General features: G+C 40.8%; 1 protein-coding gene across 2 annotated transcripts in view; it reads left to right on the top strand.

Moving 5' to 3' along the window:
- csmd2 (CUB and Sushi multiple domains 2) overlaps positions 1–18,568 on the top strand; it is a 1,704,811-nt gene that overhangs the window by 1,399,700 nt on the left and 286,543 nt on the right. For both annotated transcript variants that reach the window (XM_043717868.1, XM_043717867.1), the window contains one exon: positions 3,894–4,085. In XM_043717868.1, the coding sequence (XP_043573803.1) occupies positions 3,894–4,085 (192 nt within the window). The remainder of the gene's footprint in view (positions 1–3,893; positions 4,086–18,568) is intronic.

Here is an 18,568-nt window from a genome sequence, read left to right as displayed (position 1 = left end):
TACAGAATTCCTGGAAGTCTGCAGGCTCCACACTGATTCCAAGAGTCCCTCTTGTCAGTAGGCAACATTGATGGTGTATGCCATTCATTAGCCTAATGGGACTTACCCATTATCTGACACTTAGGATGTGGTGAACTCTAATTGGAGGCAAGATGAAAGGAAGTGAACTGATTGCTTTCAGTAGTGTAAGACATTGTGAACCTTGATTATTTGAAAGTAGCTACATGCAGTGCGATAAAAATTGTTAAAAAGTTTTGGTTCTGTGTGAGCAAGTTAAATCTTTTAGCAGTATTTAAAATTGTACATTTGCAGTGCAAGAGGAAATGATGAATAGGAAATAGAACAACAGAAAGCATTTAAGGGAGAATGAGTCTGAAGAATCACTAACACCAGGTTGTGCTCCTCAAAAGCCTGTGTTCCCCACTAGAAACAAGACCTTTTGAAATTGCACTGCAATTGCACCAATGGTGGGACATTTATTCATTTCAAAATATGATGACTATAAAATGTTATTGATCACATTTAACAACAAGACTATGTTTGTGTTCAGATACCTAGTATTACAACACTGTTGATAATAATCTGCCATTTTTTTTACGACTTTCTTAGTGTTGGAAATGATGAATAGTGAGAGAAATCTTTTGCTGCCTGTCATCGACTAATGTTCTCTCTTGAATGTGGTCTCAGGAGCTTACGAGTCAATGTTCACCTTTCAATGGTGTTCAGTAGTGTTTCCACCGTAGCAAGTGTACCTGCTTCTGTTGAATAGATATCATATTTAAAGCCAGATTTATAATGCACTCAGACAGGATGGATAATTAAGAATTATATTGCCTGAAATTGTTTACCTTTGACAATCTAATGGGCTCCTGTGCCCATACATCCCTCCGGTGAGGGACAGAACATGATTTAATGGCCACGGTGGTGCCCACATTTTTAGATGTTGTTAGTAGTAGCTTCCAGACAGATGAAGAAATTCTCTCCTCCACCTCCTGATACCAGCAAAAAACCAGAAAAAGATCATTCCACTCCTGTAAGAGGAAGGCAATCATAGACAACACGAGTGGAACAATCAAGTAAAGCTCAATGGTGTAGGAGGGGAGGAAAAAGACCCCTTTAAGAATACATTTCAACATCAAAATTTCTTTGCGTTTAAATCATCAGGAGAGTAATTTTGGGGAGTTGCTCATCCAGATTGTGTAGGAGGTGAATTAGTTAACTGGGGTGATATGATTCAGTAAGTACTTGTTGATGATATTCTCATAATTGGTTACTCATCAACCAAATGGCAAACCCATTTTTGTGAAAACTATACCCCTTTAAAATGAAAAAAAAGGTGTTTTGAAGCAGCTGTGTTGATAAACTAAAGTAAGTACATCCTGTTTCAGTGAATGTTCAATAAATAAAAGAACTGGAGCATTTTGGATAGTTTCCAGTCCAAATGACAGGTCTGCTTTGTGAATTTCTTGTCAAATTGTTGCATCGCTACAAGCTAAGTCACGCCTGAAGCACAGAGGAAGCAAACCAAAGCAATCATTAAATTCACAGTTGTGTGATAAGTGAGACAGCCCCTTACCAAAAAAAAGTATACATAATCATTTTTATTGTGTTCCTGACAATGCTGCGCTTGCATTAGGTATGCCAGCTGTGTTTGAATTCAAAGATGGACCATGTCTAGCACTCGTATTTACATATCTGTGAAATTTAGCCAATGGGGCAAGAACTGAATAGCGGCTTTAAAAATCCATGAGTCACTCTGACAACGTAAAGACTTGGGAAGAACAAGCCACAACATGACATTGTGTATATATAATACAGTTCTCATGGGCACAGAGTGAGACATGGAAGGCATTTTAACTGAGCAGAATCCCATGTCTTAAAATTGAAATTCTCCTGTTTCAGAGCTGACATAAGACCATAAGATCAAAATACATAGAAGCAGAAATTAGGCCATTCAGCCCATTGAGTCATTCAATCATGGCTGAAAAGTTTCTCAAACCCATTCTCCCACTTTTTCCCCATAATCCTTCATCCCCTTGACAACCAAAAGCCCATCTATCTCAGTTTAAATATACTCAGTGACCTGGCCTCCACAGCCTTCTGTGGCAATGAATTCCATAGATTCACCACTCTCTGGCTGAAGAAGTTTCTCCTTATCTCTGTGCTGAAGGATCTTCCTAAGGCTGTGCCCTCAGGTCCTAGTCTCTCCTACCAAGGGAAACATCTTCCCAACATCTACTCTGTTCAGACCATTCAGTATTGTGTTTCAATTAGATCCCCCCTTAACCTTCTACACTCCATCGGGTAGAGACCCAGAGGCCACAAAAGTTCCTTATATTTTCAGCCTTTCATTCCTGGGACCATTCTCGTGAACCTCCTCTGAACCTCCTCCAGCGCCTGTACATCCTTTCTGATCAATAAGGCCCAAAACTATGCACAATACTGCAAATGTGGACTGACCAGGTGCATTATAGCACCTCAGAAGTACATTCCTGCATTTATTTACAAGTCCTCTCAAAATAAATGCCAACATTATATTTGCCTTCCTAATTTCTGACTCAACCTGCAAGGTTACATTGAAAAAGTCCTGGACTAGAACTTCCAAGATTCTTTGCATTTCAACCTTCTGAATTTTCTCCCTATTTAGAAAATAGTTCATGCCTCTGTTCTTCCTACCAAAGCTTATGACCTCACACTTTTTCATGTTGTACACCATCTGGCACTTCTTTGCCCACTCTCCTAACCTGTCCAAATCTTTCTGCAGCCTTCCCACCTCCTCAATGTCCCTCTATCTATCTTTGCATCATCTGTAAACTTAGCCAGAATGCCCTCAGTTCCTTCATCCAGTTCATTAATGTATAAAGTGAAAAGTTGTGGTCCTAACACTGACCCTTGTAGAATGCTACTTGTCACCAGCTGCCATCCTGAAAAAGACCCTTTTATCCCCACTCTGAGCTATCTGCCAGAGAGCCAAGCTTTGATCCATGCTAGCACCTTGCCTCTAAAACCTTGCCTCTATCTTGCTCAGGACCCTCCTGTCCGGCACCTTGTCAAAGGTCTTGATGAAGTCTAAGTAGGTAACAAGTAGATATCTTATTCCTTCCACTATAACATCTGCCTTTTTGTTATCTGGATCTGCCATAAAGTTTCCACGAAAAGCCATATACAGGAAGACTTGAAATATTTATATATATGTGAATGTATTCAGTACTTCCAGGGTTGAAAGACAGTCATTTGGCAATTCTTCTAAACCCCACCATTTCTAACAGAAGAAAGATATAATGATCAGGTCAGGAAACACGATAATTTCCAAATTCCTCTCTAATGCATACAGTGTGCCAACTTGAATTATTTTACCATGTCATAATCTTGCAACTTTCTACTTTCTGACATTGTGGAATAATTTCGGCACAGGGACTGCACTAGTTCAAGAAAGCAGCTTGCCACTTCCTTTTTGAGAGTGATTAGAGTTGGGTGAGAAGACTGGCCTTACTGATGCCCATAAGCCAGGAATAAACCGGAAAAATATTTTAAACTTTAAATAATCTCATGCAAACTCCTGTAGTCTTGTCACAACCATCTCAGTCAACTGTTTTTGTCACACTTGCATACCTGCAAGATATATTTTTGTTTCATATCAAATTGCAATTAAAAAATGTGTTCTACCCCATTATGAAGCACAGGTATGTTAAGCACCTCAAGGTATCTCAATGTACTAGCCCTGTGCACTCACACATTTTTCAACATAGTAAAAGCAGTTATCAAACTCAATGGTTGAAAAATGAAGACAGACATGTATGGTAAGCATGCTTCTTGGAACTTGCAGTAGTGTGCATTAAAGAGGATCCGCAACTTAGTTGACTATGATTTTTAACTATTGTGTACCGTTACAGTTTCCAGAGCTACTTCGTGCAATGACCCTGGGGTTCCTCAGAATGGCACTCGAAGTGGAGACAGCAGAGAGCCACAAGATTCAATTGTGTTTCAATGTGACCCTGGATATGCCCTACAAGGAACAGCTACCATCACGTGTGTCCAGATTGACAATAGATTCTTCTGGCAGCCTGATCCGCCCACATGCATAGGTATTGATTTTCCTGTCTCTTAGCTAAGTAGACGCTGTGCTTTTCAGACTGGAACATTTTTTAAAGACTATTTTTAACACAGTACTTGAATTGATTACTGAAAAGGCTCCATAAGGTAACTAAACAGCAGTTCTATTTTTAAACTAACACTGTATTTCATCAAGCTGTTTCTTGTTTGAAGAAACTTATCTAATAATAAAGCCAATAACTTGAAATGATCTTGGAAAAATCAACACAAATATTAAAAGGGATACTATTCTGCTAAGGAAGCTGCATCTATTAACTGATTGTTCTTATCAAGCAAACTGTTCAATGGTAATGATCAAATCGTATGTTTGATCTCTTTTAGTGAGCTTTCTTGTTAATAACATCCTTGGTAAATTTCAGGTGTCAAATTGCGATTGATTTAGGAAATAACCTATCCTTCTCTTTCTCTAATTGCTACCTGTCATCTGTCCAGTCCTCCCACTGTTGTGGATTATACTTCTCACCAACCTCCATGTTAATATTGATACTGCTAATGGGAATTCGCACCTTGCTGTTTGCCTGTCAGCTAGGAGTCAATAGTTTCTTCACCCCAGGGAGTGATTTGCCAATCTTCATTTGCTTCACTTTAAAGATTGGATTAGCTTTGATCTTGTTAGCATGGTTAATTTATTCATTAGCTTGTGTACTTAGTTGTAAAATTAGGAAGTTAAGAAACTTCGAGATTCGCAAAGACAGACCATTCAGTAGCTACTGGAGTAATCCAAATATTACTACTCTCGAGGATTTCCTTTTTGAATTCCTGCCTAACTCTCTGTAATCTCCCTTCAGAATCTCAACATTTTCCCTTCCTATTTCGTTGATTCCATTGTGGACAATGACCTCTTGCTGGCCCCTCTCCCCCTTGAGAACATTCAGCACTCTCTCTGAGACATCTTTGATCCTGACACCAAGGAAGCAACACACCATTCTGATTTTTTGCTGTTGACCACAGAAATGTCTGTCTGTACCTCGCACCAGTGAATCCCCGAACACAACTGATCTCTTGGAACCCGACGTACCCTTCATTGCATTAGAGCCAGTCTCAAAACCTGAAACTTGGTTGTTCGTGCTACGTTCACCTGAGAACCCATCACTCCCTACATTTTTCAAAATAGCATATCTGTTTCAAATGGGTATAGCCACAGAACACACCTGCACTAGGTGCCTATTTCTTTTACCTTTCCTGGAGTTAATCCATCTATGTGACTGTATCTGAGACTCCTCCCCCCCCCCGCCCAACTTTTTATGACTGCCATCCATCACATACTGTTGCTGTTGCAAATTCGTCATTGCTTCTAACTGTCTCTCCAACTGATCCATTCGATCTGATAAGATTCGCAACCAACAGCATTTATTGCAGGTATAATCTGCAGTAATCCTTAAACTCTCTTTAAACTCCCACATCTGACAAGAAGCACATATCGCTCTACTAAAGGCCATTTTACTCCTTCACAATCTACAGACCCAGAAAATAACACCATCTTATGCCTCTATAAAATACTGCCCCAGGTTAAATTAATAGTTATGGCTTATATTTTAAGTTTAATCAAGAGACATATCTCAAAAAACATATAATCAAGGAAGAACCCACTCTAGTTACTACTGCAGACTTTCTATAGGCCACTTAAAACAAGTAATTTATCTGATACTGTGCTGTGAACTTCACCAAAAGAGTTTCTCCAAGATCACTTATGAATTTCACTGTTTGTTAATTTTCCCAGACACACTCTGATGTCCAGCAATATGAATTCAAACAGCAAAGGCAGTGTCAGTTTCTTTCTCTCTCTCTGTCCTGCACTGACCTCACCATGTGCTTCCTTTGTCTGTTCTTCTCTCTTTTAAAACTGCTCTTGTTTTGACTTTTTTTCCAAAGTTTCAAAACAATGCAACAGCATATAGAACAGTAATTGCTGCTCCTGGAATTCGAGGAAATCACCTCCAGCACCTAAACTACCTCAAAAAAAGGAGCAGCTGTCACAGCCAGAAATTTTTCCCGTCCTCCATCTTGGATTACCCAGACCCACCTATTTGCCAGTTAAAAGGCAAAATTGTTATGAATAAATTTGCTTTAAATGTCATGTAAGAATTTAATTACATAAATCCATTGGCTAATTTTAATGAAATGATATCCTTGCATTACTTCCATTTGATCAGGCCACAAATCATGTTGAACATTCTTTGCTCACTTTCTGCTTGAAGCAGTGTGAACAGACTACTCCACCAAGACATCATAAAATGCAAACATCTTGATTCTGATATTCCTTGCATACTCCTTTGTGCATAACATCTCCCGTAATTTCTGTTTTCACTCCACACTGTCAACCTGGGAGCATCCCAATCATCTTTCTTCAGTCACCAGCTCAAGCCTAATTTATATGCTGTTCTTTGGCAGCTTTATTCGTTTCCACATACATCTCAATGCCACTATGGTCTATTTCACTGCACCTTTCTTGACTATTCTTGCATGGTCACACTTGGCTCATTTCAAATCGTGTAAGAGCTACAGTTTCTTACAAATAAAGATTGGGAGAACTGGATCTCTCCTCTACAGCTCCCATTGAAAAGAGTATAGTTTCACTACTGACTTCCATTCTTTACTCCAGCAAATGTCTCATGCTAAACCAATGTGTTTGTAACCTTGTGTGCTACACGGACCTGAACTGAACCGCAAAAGCTATTTCCCGCATGTCATAACGAATACCTATTTCTGTCTCTAACGTTTTGATTATCTTAACCCCTAATGAAACTCTCAACAATCCCTTTTTGACCTCCAAACTTGCATATTCCAACATTTTCCTGGTGGTACTCCCATTCATACACACTAACATTGCAGTTTAGGCAGGGCTCTGCTTTCATTGCTCTACCTCACACCCTCCGACTTAGCCAAATTCTTTTCTAGTTCATTTTGTTTTTCAATGTTGTTCAAAGCGTCGAACTGAAAATGTTCCCTCTGATGTTCAAATTCTTAATCTATCAGTGTCAGCTGTCATTCAGTTGATAACACTGTCAGCTCCTAAATAGATAGTAGTAGATTCAAATTCCAATCCAAAACTTAGCACAAATATCAAGACTGATACCCAATGCAGGCTTCACTGTTGGAGGTGCAATCTTTAAGACCTCACACAATGGTTGCCCTGCAAGATAGGAAGAATCCCATGGCACTGTTTTGATGAAGAGCAGAGGAATTATCTCTAGTGCCCTGGATAATTTTTATCCTTCAATCATCATACAAAAAAAATGCTCATTATCACATTTTTACTTGTATTTTCCATTTCTTAGTTAACCAAGTAAATAGTACCTGAAACTATACTTGTGGTTCTGTTGGAAAAAAAGACATCAATAGACTACAAAGCTAAAGACCCAACAATTCTGCAGCTGCAGCATATTACTTCCATACTGAGCCATACCAGTGTAAAACCTCATCAGTTTGGGATTCCCAGGTGTGCTAATCCCACTTTGCTACAAAGAGTCTTTGGGTGCTGGTGCAGAGACATCTGTTCCCTCAAAAGCTAGAGTAGAAGGCCTTGACCCCACTCTTCGACTGTGTATGACATTAGTACAATGATTGGAGCCAATATAAATGAACAATAACCCATTTTTCACCGTTATCTTATACAACAAAATAAATTTGACATAATTTGAGAAACAAAAACTGTGCAATTATATGCCCAATGCAGTCAGCATGTGAAAAAGGTGAAAAGGAACAGATTTGCAAGTAAATTCCTTCAGACCGCCCTTTCTTTGCCACCCATCCTGTAATCACTGCATCACTTACCTAGTTTTGCACGCTAGAATTCTACCTCCTACCCACCCACCACCCTACTAACCTGGCACACTGGCACCTATCCAGCTTATCTAACAAGCTACCTCACTGGCACCCTAGCCTCTCTTACCATACGTACTTATCATTTGACAGCAACTGATAAAAGTGGCTGTCGGTACCTTTAAATTTCAGAATACAGTGTTCGCCTGGCTCTTCCAGACGATGAGAGAACTGTCAGAATAGAAAAATGGCTCCACATTTCTGAGAGTGCAGTTTCAGAAAGAAAGGCTGGAGTGACAACCTGCAAGAGATTACTACTCCTCCAAAATCCAGTCCATATTTACAATATATCCCTGTCCAAATGCTTCACAAATTATTGTGCAAATAATAGGGATTATCAGAATGAAGACATCACAGAAGGAAGCCATAAATAAGATATTATCACCCATACCATTGTTGCACAATGAGTTGTCAAATGTTTCTTACTGATGTGATGCATTATCTTGCAAATTGGTTGTTCGAGATCAGTCATCTCAGCTCCAGAACATCTCTGCCGCAGTTCGTCAGTTTGGTATCCTACGCCCAACCATCTTCAGCTGCATCATCGATGACCTTTCCTCCATCATAAAGTCAGAAGTGGGGATGTTTACTGATGATTGCTCAGTGTTCAGCACCATTTGAAACTCCACAGGCACTGAAGCAGTCCGTGTCTAAATGCAACAAGATCTGGACAATATCCAGGCATGGGCTGACAAGTGGCAAGTAACATCCACGCCACACAAATGCCAGGCTATGACCTTCATCAACAAGAGACAATCTTACCACCACCCCTTGATATTCAACGGTGTTACTATCGCTGAATCCCCACTATACAGAGGAACCTCGATTATCCAGCATTTGATTATCTGAATATCAGATTATCCAACAAGATTGCAAGATCCTAATGCTCAGCTAAACTATGTTAACTGACATTCAATTATCCAAAATTTGTTTTAGCAAACAAAATACTCCATGCCCACATCCTTCGGATAATTGAGGTTCCCTTTGTATACTTAAACACAGTGGCGACAAGGACAGGTCAGAGGCTAGGAATATAGTGGCGGGTAACTCACCGCCGACTCCTAAAAGCCTGTCCACCATGTATAAAGAACAAATCAGGAATGTAATGGAATACTCCCCACTTGTCTGGATGAGTGCAGACCCAATGACATTCAAAACATTTGACCCCGTGGAGAAAGTGAGGATTACAGATGCTGGAGAATCCGAGTCGAAAAGGGTGGTGCTGGAAAAGCACAGTAGGTCAGGCAGCATCTAAGGAGCAAGAGAGTCAATGTTTTGAGCATAAACCCTTCATCAGGAATGTGGAGGGGAAGGAGAATGAGAGATAAATAGTGGGGTGGGGCTGGGATTGAAGGTAAGTGGGAAAGTGATAGGTGGATGCAGATGGGGGTTAATTGTGATAGGTCGGTGGGGAAAGTGAACCAGATAGGTGGGAAGGAAGATGGACAGATAGGACAGGTCAAAAGGGCAGTGCCGAGTTGGAGGGTTGGATCTGTGATGAGGTGAGAGAAAGGGAGATTTGGAAAGTCGATATTGATGCCATGTCCCAAGGTGGAAAATGAGGCATTCTTCCTCCAGTTGGCGCATGGCTTTGATTTGGCAGTGGAGGAGACCCAGGACTTGGATTTCCTTGATGGAGAAGGGGAGCAGGGAGTTGAAATCGTCAGCCACAGGACAGTGGGGTTGTTTGGTGGGCATGTCCAGGACAAAGCAACCCACTTGATTGCCATTGTATCCACTCCCTCCACCACCGACACTAAGTAGCAGCAGTGTGTACTATGTACAAGATCCTTAGAAATATCTTCCAAACCCACAACTACATCTATCCAGAGGACAAGAGCATCAAATACATGGAAACACCACCATCTTCAAGTTTCTCTCCAAGCCACTCACCACCCTGACTTGGAAATTTATTACCGTTCCTTCACTGTTGCTGGGTCAAAATCCTGGAATTCCCTCCCGAATGGCAATCTGAGTCAACCCACAGCAGGTGGACTGCAGCAGTTCGACAAAGCAGCTCACCACCACCACCTTCTGAAGGGCAACTAAAGATGGGCAATAAATGCTGGCCCAGCCAGTGATGCCCACATCCCACAAAATGAATAAATAAAAAGAAGGCATCAAACCACTTTGGCTTGACTGTATCCTATTTACTATCTTCTGAGAAAATAGTACCCAACTCGTGATCACTGGAGCATCATATACAAGAACTGGAGGGACAGTTCTCATCCTTTGTCCTATTGTTCCACTCAGAGAACACACAAGGTTTTGTTTCATTAGAGATGTGATTGAAGTTATACACAAGACATAGTTGTTAAGAGAAATGCATGACTTACACAATGAACCAAGTTGGGAAGAATAGGTGTGCTGCATCATGTCCGTTCTCATTGCATACAGAGTAACTACTCGTCTTCCCTGAAACAGGGTGTCATGCTGGATATTAAGATCATTTATTAAATAGAAGAATGGAATCACAAAGCTTGCTACTGCTGTTTGCTGGATGGTCAATCATTCAAGATAAGGTCTTCAGAATTTGAAGCCTTTCATTTCTTGCATTATGTGGCTTAATATCCCACATCCAGTGTTGCTCATCTTGACTGTCACTGATTTTCAACTGCAGCTTGTCCTTCACGCTAAAAAACAAATACATTCTCTTTGTGTTAGCGGCAAGTTGCATCTATTTTCCTGGCAGATAAATAGCAGATAGCTGAACTCTCGTGAACCTCGTTTTTAGCTTTTCTTGGAGTGTGATGAAATGGTTTCTTTCTTCTTCAAATAATTTCTAACAACTCATCATCTATATTTACAGTCACTGGCCGACCACAAGTTAATTTGGTGAAGTCTTATGAGCCCAACCTTCACTAGCTGTGCAATAATAACAAAGTGCTGAAAAACTCAGCAGGTCTGGTCAATCCTGTGGAACAAGAAACAGAGACAGTGGGCAAGAATCTCAAAGGGTCCTGAATAACATGGGCCACGGTGGGAAATCTAGGATAATAACATGAGAAGTTGGGAAAGCCTTTTCTGCACAGTGTATTGAGAGCAACTTGTCACATTTCAGGCATTGAACTCACGAGGATCTCACTTGTGAGCAGCAAGTGGCGAACGAATAGGGATTATTGCTTGTTAGCAGCCCCTCGACACCATCAATTTCTGCCATGAAATTGGTGTTAGAGGAATTCAGCTCGCAGCTTGCTTCTCCAGGCTGCAAAAGTGGGCACATGGCAACAATGTCTCAGGGCAACTGCCATCTTCAATCCACCTATCCATAAAAAAATGCCAGCTTCTCAAAACCCTCATGGTACCCCATGGTACAAACATGCAGGATGCTGCTACAGTTTGGAAACCTGCATTAAAATGCTAGCACGTGGTACAGGCACCCAGCTCGCACTCTGGACCAGGCTGCTTATAAAGGCTGTTTGCTTGCTCTATTAGTGCCCCCTCATCCTGAGCCGAACTGGATTTTCACAGCATCCATGCCTTGTCATTTTGCCTCCCGGTCAGAGCCACTGGCTCACACTATATCTGGCTTGACTTGACATTTAGCACAACAGTCAGAGGCAGGAGACTTACCATGATTGTTATTAGTCCTCAGTCAGGTCAAGGGAGATAGCCTTCAGTCAGGGGATCTAAGCACACTAAGTCAAGGGCCTCCAAAACCACTCCAGAGGTGTGGACTTGGTCAATTGGCCACTTAGGATGGTCAGGGCAGGTTCCTCTCATGGGGGTGAGGAACTGAATATTGGGTAGCACTCCACGCAACTGGCTTTTTTCTGCCCTGTTATGGGTTGTTTTTTTTCTCAGACTGAAAGGAAGCACTGAGGGAGGAGAAAGGGGGACAAAGCTGCTGTTAGTGTGAATGCTGCTGGGTGAAAACTAGTGAGGTGTCCCAAGTGAGGGAATAGGCAATACAGAAGCCATGCAGGGATAGATGGAGGAGGTGAGTGCACATGAGGGAAGATGTTACATGTAATAGTGAGAGTGCTAGAGCATGAGCTTGATTGAGAGGTTGGTGCAGTAACAGAGGGGAAGTGTATGTAAGGTAGCAGGGAGAAGGATGTGGCGTCTACCCTGCCTCTCTGCTGAGCATTCTCACAGATGGCTGAATCCATATTGACTTCGGTGGCATCCACAAACCAGGCTGGTAGGGTCTTATCGTGTGGGGTGCTGGGGTTAGAGAGTATCCCTGTTCAGTATCACTCCATCCACCAGGTCACCAAGTGCCTGTCTGCAAAGTAGAGAGCCAAGATCCCTTATCTGTCATGTCCAGGGCAAAAGTCAAGTACCATGCAGGACAGTTCTGACTCTGTATCAGGAGATGCACTATGTCCTTTTTAAGATGATACAGTCAGCATGAATGCCAGTCTCTTCTCGCATACCCGATGAGTTACAAGTTTTTCCAGATGCAGCAAGATTATAGAATTGTGCTAGCACCCGGTGATAGGGTCACTGGTAGATAGTTAATGAGGTGAGTTTTGGAGAATATGGTGGAAAGTGTCACGAGGCCTGACAGAAACTGTCTCATGAAACTCAATGAAATTGACACTCAGTAAAATACAGTAAACCCAAAGTTTCTACTCCAAAATGACTGTTCAGTCACTACCTTAAAACTTTTGCTGTAAGTAATGTTTGAATTAACAGGCAGATGATGGCAAAAAAAAGTAGCTGGTGCTTTAAACTGATTATTATCAACGCTACTGGCACATGCACTCTTCATTGTCCTTCAAGCCAAAGGTGTCCATATTCATCATCCTGGGTGTATGCTGTGGTTCTGGTGGGTACATAGGTGACTACATAGATCAGCCTCTATTCAGAGAGCCTTCTGCAAATGACTGAATGTTGAATAAGTTGTTGATTCAGGATTTCCTTTCCTTGTGCTTTATCTCTGCATCGGATACGCACATGCTTTTGAAGGAGGGCAAACTTCTATGTTATTGTGCAAGTGCAGTGGTGCTGTGTGAACATTCCCCTGTCAAAGGCAGCATCCAAACTCCTAAGTGAAGCCATCCTTGTAGTGCTTCCTTTGATCACCATGTGAAGGCAACCCAGACTCAATTCCATCTGTTACCATCAATTCCATCTGGCCACCAGACCAACTCAGCTGTGACTGTTACAATGTGATGAGGATGTTTGGCAGGCCAGCTCAGGTAAACACCTCCATGCCTAATATTCAGCCCTGCCATCTGAGTTTCTGAAGGTGGATCAACTGAAAGTGGTTGAGCTTCTTGGCGTGAAGCTAGTACAGAGGCATAGAGCAGAGAAAGAAGGACAATTCTCTAGATGCATGTAGTTTAATAAGCAGACCTGTTGGTTTCTTCTGAAGCACTGCCTTTTGGATGGGCACATCTCTGCGGTTGCATATAAACTATGTCTTGAGTTTTGTCTGATCTGAGTGCATTTCTTAGAGAGTTGCAGGGCTCTCTACCTTTTCAGAACTTTGTTGCAACTGCTAAATCTAACCCTGTTTTGCTGAATAATTTCTGCTTCAAGTTATTAAAGCTCTGAGCAGAATTGTACTCAAGGGCCTCTGAATCTCAGCATTAGACTCCAGTGGGCTTTAGAAGCTGAACTTTGCGTGAGGAACAGCTATACAATGAGAATTTCCTCTGAGTGGCCAATTAATGGCCGCCAAGCAGTCTTGCTGTCCATTCAAAGATGGCAAACAGGCAGGCTCCCACAGTTGGAGGGATAATCAATATTTTTTCAACTTGAAATCAGCAGCAGGATACCATGACAGTTAAATAATGGAGAGAGTACTTTAAAATGGAGATTCTTCAACCTCTTCAGTCTTTAAACTCGAAGTTGTTTTTGCATTCGGATCACAGCTGCTGGGATTCCCCTTTAGAGGGGGTGACCTTTGTCTCCTGCTGTGTTAGGTGCAATACAGAATAAAACATAATTATGATCCTTGTCATTTTGCACATTTTATGTAAAACTCTAATCATTTTTAACGTTGATTAATAGTTGTAAAATTTTAATATTAATATTTGTGATATTAATTGCTTGCAAATCTTGAATCTCCTTTGCTTAGAACTTCATTGTAGGGTGGATCGATAGATATTTGCTATTATGTTGATCATAAAAATGTATTTTTTACTACACCTGAATGTCCGTGATATTTAATAGTTTAAAAAAAAACTTGGCATGTTTCAGTGCTTTCAGCAGAAGCACCATCAGTCACAGTTTTCAGCTTCAAAGTAATTTGTTATCTTTAGTTCAGCTCAGTCCCTGTGACCTGCAGTTTGTTTTGTTCACTCCTTTATCCGATGTGCTGCAGCATCTTTATTTATATCGTCAAGGGAAGGGTTGATTCTGTGCCTAAGAACAAGACTACTTTCAGATAACTGGCTGCCTCAGACACTGCTCAGTGTTACTGCTGCGTGCAGTTATGACGACATTTAGCCTATATACCATATGGCACCATTCCAAGAGTCAATATGTAAATTGGCTTTCAACTGTTTTCATGCAGCAATTTATCTAATTGCACCAATAGTCAGGCATAGGTCAGTCAGGAATATTTCAGATTTGGTCACTTATAATACTTTATTCACTGACGCCCACAGCAGGCTGTATTGACCTGAACATGAAAAGTGCCATGACAGCACCAGTGCAACATTTTCTCATCCCTCCCAGTCTTGTGAGTGAGACTGACAATTTAGTAGCACTTAATGCAAAAGTGAGAGTGGATTTATGCCGTGGGGCACAGAGGAAATGGATTGGGATTGCTTGGGTTCATTTTAGTTAACATCTGTAGCCGTCCAAGCTTTTCATCCAATAACCCTTGGGTGAGAATGAAGTCAGCGATCGGAGGCAAGCAGACAGTGTCTCTAACTGTCTGTTTGAATCTGCAATCGGTAGCAAATGGGAATTGCTTGTCAACTTGCTTGCACGGATGTGTCAGATTAAATTGTTGAATGTCATTAATTTGCTCATGTTGATTGAATTTGAATAATGATTTCTTACCCTCATATGTAAGAAATGAGCTAGCTGAGTTTTTTGGCAAGTAAAATTATCATTGGGAGATATGTTATTTTGAGGAGTGGAAAAATGTTTTATAGATTCCTTTACATATTCCAATGAATGCAATATAGGGATATCATTGAAATGCTTTCAAGATAAGCAATTGAGATCATGATTGAATGGATTTCTGCTCCCTCCATGTGAACAGAGGAATGGCATATCCAAAATGGACTCAGATAACCTCTAATTGATTTTGATATCTTTGCCAGAATTTGAGACAATTTAATTTTTTGAAGAAGTATGTTTTGTTTTCATTCCAAAATGACTTACCCCTTGCCTCACTCAACTGTCACTCAAATGTGTCTCAATCTATCTAAATTAATATATCTTGTCACTGCATCATTATTCTATAAAAGTAAACACCCTTTACTAAGTGGCAAGGTGTTATTTTTGTTCACTTATTTTCAACCAAATTGATAGAATTATGTTTCTTGTCCACGAACTGTCTGGATCATTGATCAAATTCAACTCATAGACTTTACTGAATTAGCAATATATAATATAACTATAATTTGACACAAAATTGGATGCCTCAGTCTGAGACTTCATGATGTCTGATGTGTCAAAAAGATATATATTAAATACTGCAGTAAAGAAGCTGTAAAGAGTAGTCAAAGCCCTTTATACTCGCATTTAGCCTACTACTCCTGGCCTGGGGTAAACAAAATGTAAAATGTTCAGAAATGTGAATGTATCCTTTTTTAAATTAATGTTTCAATAGAATTTGGCTTTGGGATTGGTCAGATCATGCAAATCCCAACCACTGATGGTAATTAAATATATAGATTGGAATAAAGATTAACCAGATCTAGTGTTTCTTTGTGGCTCAACATATTGAAGAAATAAGTCACAGAGCTGTCTGTATTGATTCCCGGCCTGTGCTGAATTATCTGATTGTAGGAATGACAGCAGAACAAATGTTCCAGTCAGTCTCAGTGACTAACCCCACCACCTACGACTCCTCTATCCACACAAGCACAAAGTCCTGATAAGAATACTACTGAAGCAAAGGAGGTGCCAGTCATTGGCAGGATAATTGTATGGTAAAGAACTCGTGACTTCAGCACAGGACAGGTGGGGAGATAACTGGTGACATGGAAGAAAAGTGTATGTTGAAAAATCCTGGTTGGAGTGCCCTTCACTTCAAATTATGTTTCCCCCAGGCTACAAGACCTTAGGGCTGTTTTCTCTGAGGCAATTAGTGGTGGTTTAAACTGAAGGTCACCACGCATTAGGTCAGGGGAGAAGTTGAGCAGGACAGTCCTTCATGGTAACCTCAGCTGATGCAGAAATTGACTCCACACTGTTGGAATTACTGTAAATTGCAAACCAGCTGTCCAGCTAACTAACCCGCATGACTGAATCCACTTAAAAAGCAATTCTTCAGCTTTGAACTATGTTGGAATCATGACAAAGTCTGGAAGTAGCTATATATAAGTAAGTTCCTTCTTTCTATACATAAAGGGACTAAACTATGTGTTTTCAAATAATTATTAACAAAGTTTTTGCTGGAATTGTCCAGACAAGTAAAGTTTTGCTGTCAGGAGAGAAGGATTATGTCTGCCCTCCAGAAGCCTGAGAACAATCCTTGCATTGATCTCAAAAGACTCATGATACCACAGTGATTTAACCATACCTTACTTTTCTGGCACTCAGACAGTAATTCAGGTCACCACCAGGTCTGATTGTAAAATAACACAAGGAAGCAAGAAGGTACGAATAGTGGCAATGAGAAATTAATATGCGTACTCCACAAAGTAGATGACAGCCATTTGCTGGTTTACTTTCCAATACTTTGACCAATCAGAGTCAAACTGCCTTAAACAACTTAAAGAAAGTTTAGTTATTGACTGTCAATTGTCATTAACTTAAGCATTCTCCATGACAACATCTTCACCAATGAGCCCACTTACCAACCAATCAGCACTGCCCTCTCCGACGGTCTGACTGTTGATATTGCTCAATATTGGTGTTTTTGTTAAATGTTTTGATGAATACAACATGAAAAACATTGACATAACGTGTCTTTTTTCAGGAAACCCAAGTTCTATACTATCGAATGACTATTTATCAATCTAAATATGTATCATCATGCTGTAGTATATTATGAACTTTCAAACAATTAGTTTTTAAAAATTGGGAGGACAGACTATTAAAATAGCCACTTCATATCATGTGATCTCTGATATTTGAGCTTTAGTCCGTCCTAAGTATCAAGAAAATGCTCAATTACATATGGGCATTCGCAATCATCTGGCAAATTAAGGCATTCCTTTGCTTGAGGATAGGTGAACACAGGAAAGACTATATCATTTCCAGCTGGCGTATCTCTCTTTCTATCACCCTGGGAAAAAACAAACATTAAAACTCAGTGGGTAAAAGATGGATGTAAATGGACCCAACTGGCAAAACTCAGGTCTGGATACATCTGTGGAAAGAAAGCACAGCTAATGTTTTGAGTCCATTGACTCTTAATCAATGGAACCAAAACTGACAGACCACTCCTTGGGAAAAAGGATATTGAAGTTTGAAAATGATATGGTGGGGGAACCAGTTTGTCACCTGCTGCCAGAAAAGAGATTTGTTTTATTTGTTTGTGTTGTGTAGGTATCATTGGCTGGGTCAGCATTTATTGTCCACTTTTAATTGCCTTGGTGAAGCGGGTTGGGGGGCGATGACCTAGTGATATTATTGCTGGACTGTTACTCCAGAGACCCTGGTAATGTTCTGGGGACCTTGGTTTGAATCCTGCCATAGCAGATAATGGAATTTGAAATCAATAGAAAAAGAAATTTAGGATTAAGAGACTAATGATGACCATGAATCCATTGTCAGGAAAAAAAACACAACTGGATCACTAATATCCTTTTTGGAAGGAAACTGCCATCCTTACCTGCTCTGGTCTACATGTGACTCCAGAGCGAAAGCAATGTGGTTTACTCTTAACTGCCCCATGGGCAATTAGGGATGAGCAATAAATGCTGGCCAGGCCGGTGTTTCCCACAACCCATAAATGAATATATAATATAGGTTATGGAAGCTGTCTTCTTGAGCCAGTGTATTTCTTGGGATCTAGGGACACTCACAAGGCTGTTTGAAAGGGTGTTATAGAGTCATAGAGTCATACAGATATACAGCACTGAAACAGAACCTTCAGTCCAACTTGTCCATGCCGACCAGATATCCCAACCCAATCTAGTCCCATCTGCCAGCACCCGGCCCATATCCCTCCAAACCATTTCTATTCATCTAACCATCCAGATATCTCTTAAATATTGCAATTGTACCAGCCTCCACCACTTCTTCTGGCAGCTCATTCCACACACTTACCACCCTCTCCGTGAAAAAGTTGCCCCTTAAGTCCCTTTTATATCTTTCCCCTCCCTCCCTAAAGCTATGCCCTCTAGTTTTGGACTCCCCCACCTCAGGGAAAAGACTTTGTCTATTTACCCTACCCATGCCCCTCATAATTTTGTAAACCTCTATAAGGTCACCCCTCAGCCTCTGACACTCCAGGGAAAATAACCTCAGCCTGTTCAGCTGCTCCCTATAGCTCAAATCCTCCAACCCTGGCAACATCCTTGTAAATCTTTTTTGAACCCTTTCAAGTTTC

Source organism: Chiloscyllium plagiosum, chromosome 27 (genome assembly GCF_004010195.1).
Source record: "Chiloscyllium plagiosum isolate BGI_BamShark_2017 chromosome 27, ASM401019v2, whole genome shotgun sequence".
Lineage (NCBI taxonomy): Eukaryota > Metazoa > Chordata > Chondrichthyes > Orectolobiformes > Hemiscylliidae > Chiloscyllium > Chiloscyllium plagiosum.
Note: the sequence above shows the minus strand (reverse complement) of the source record. Positions and strands in the feature narration are given on the sequence as shown.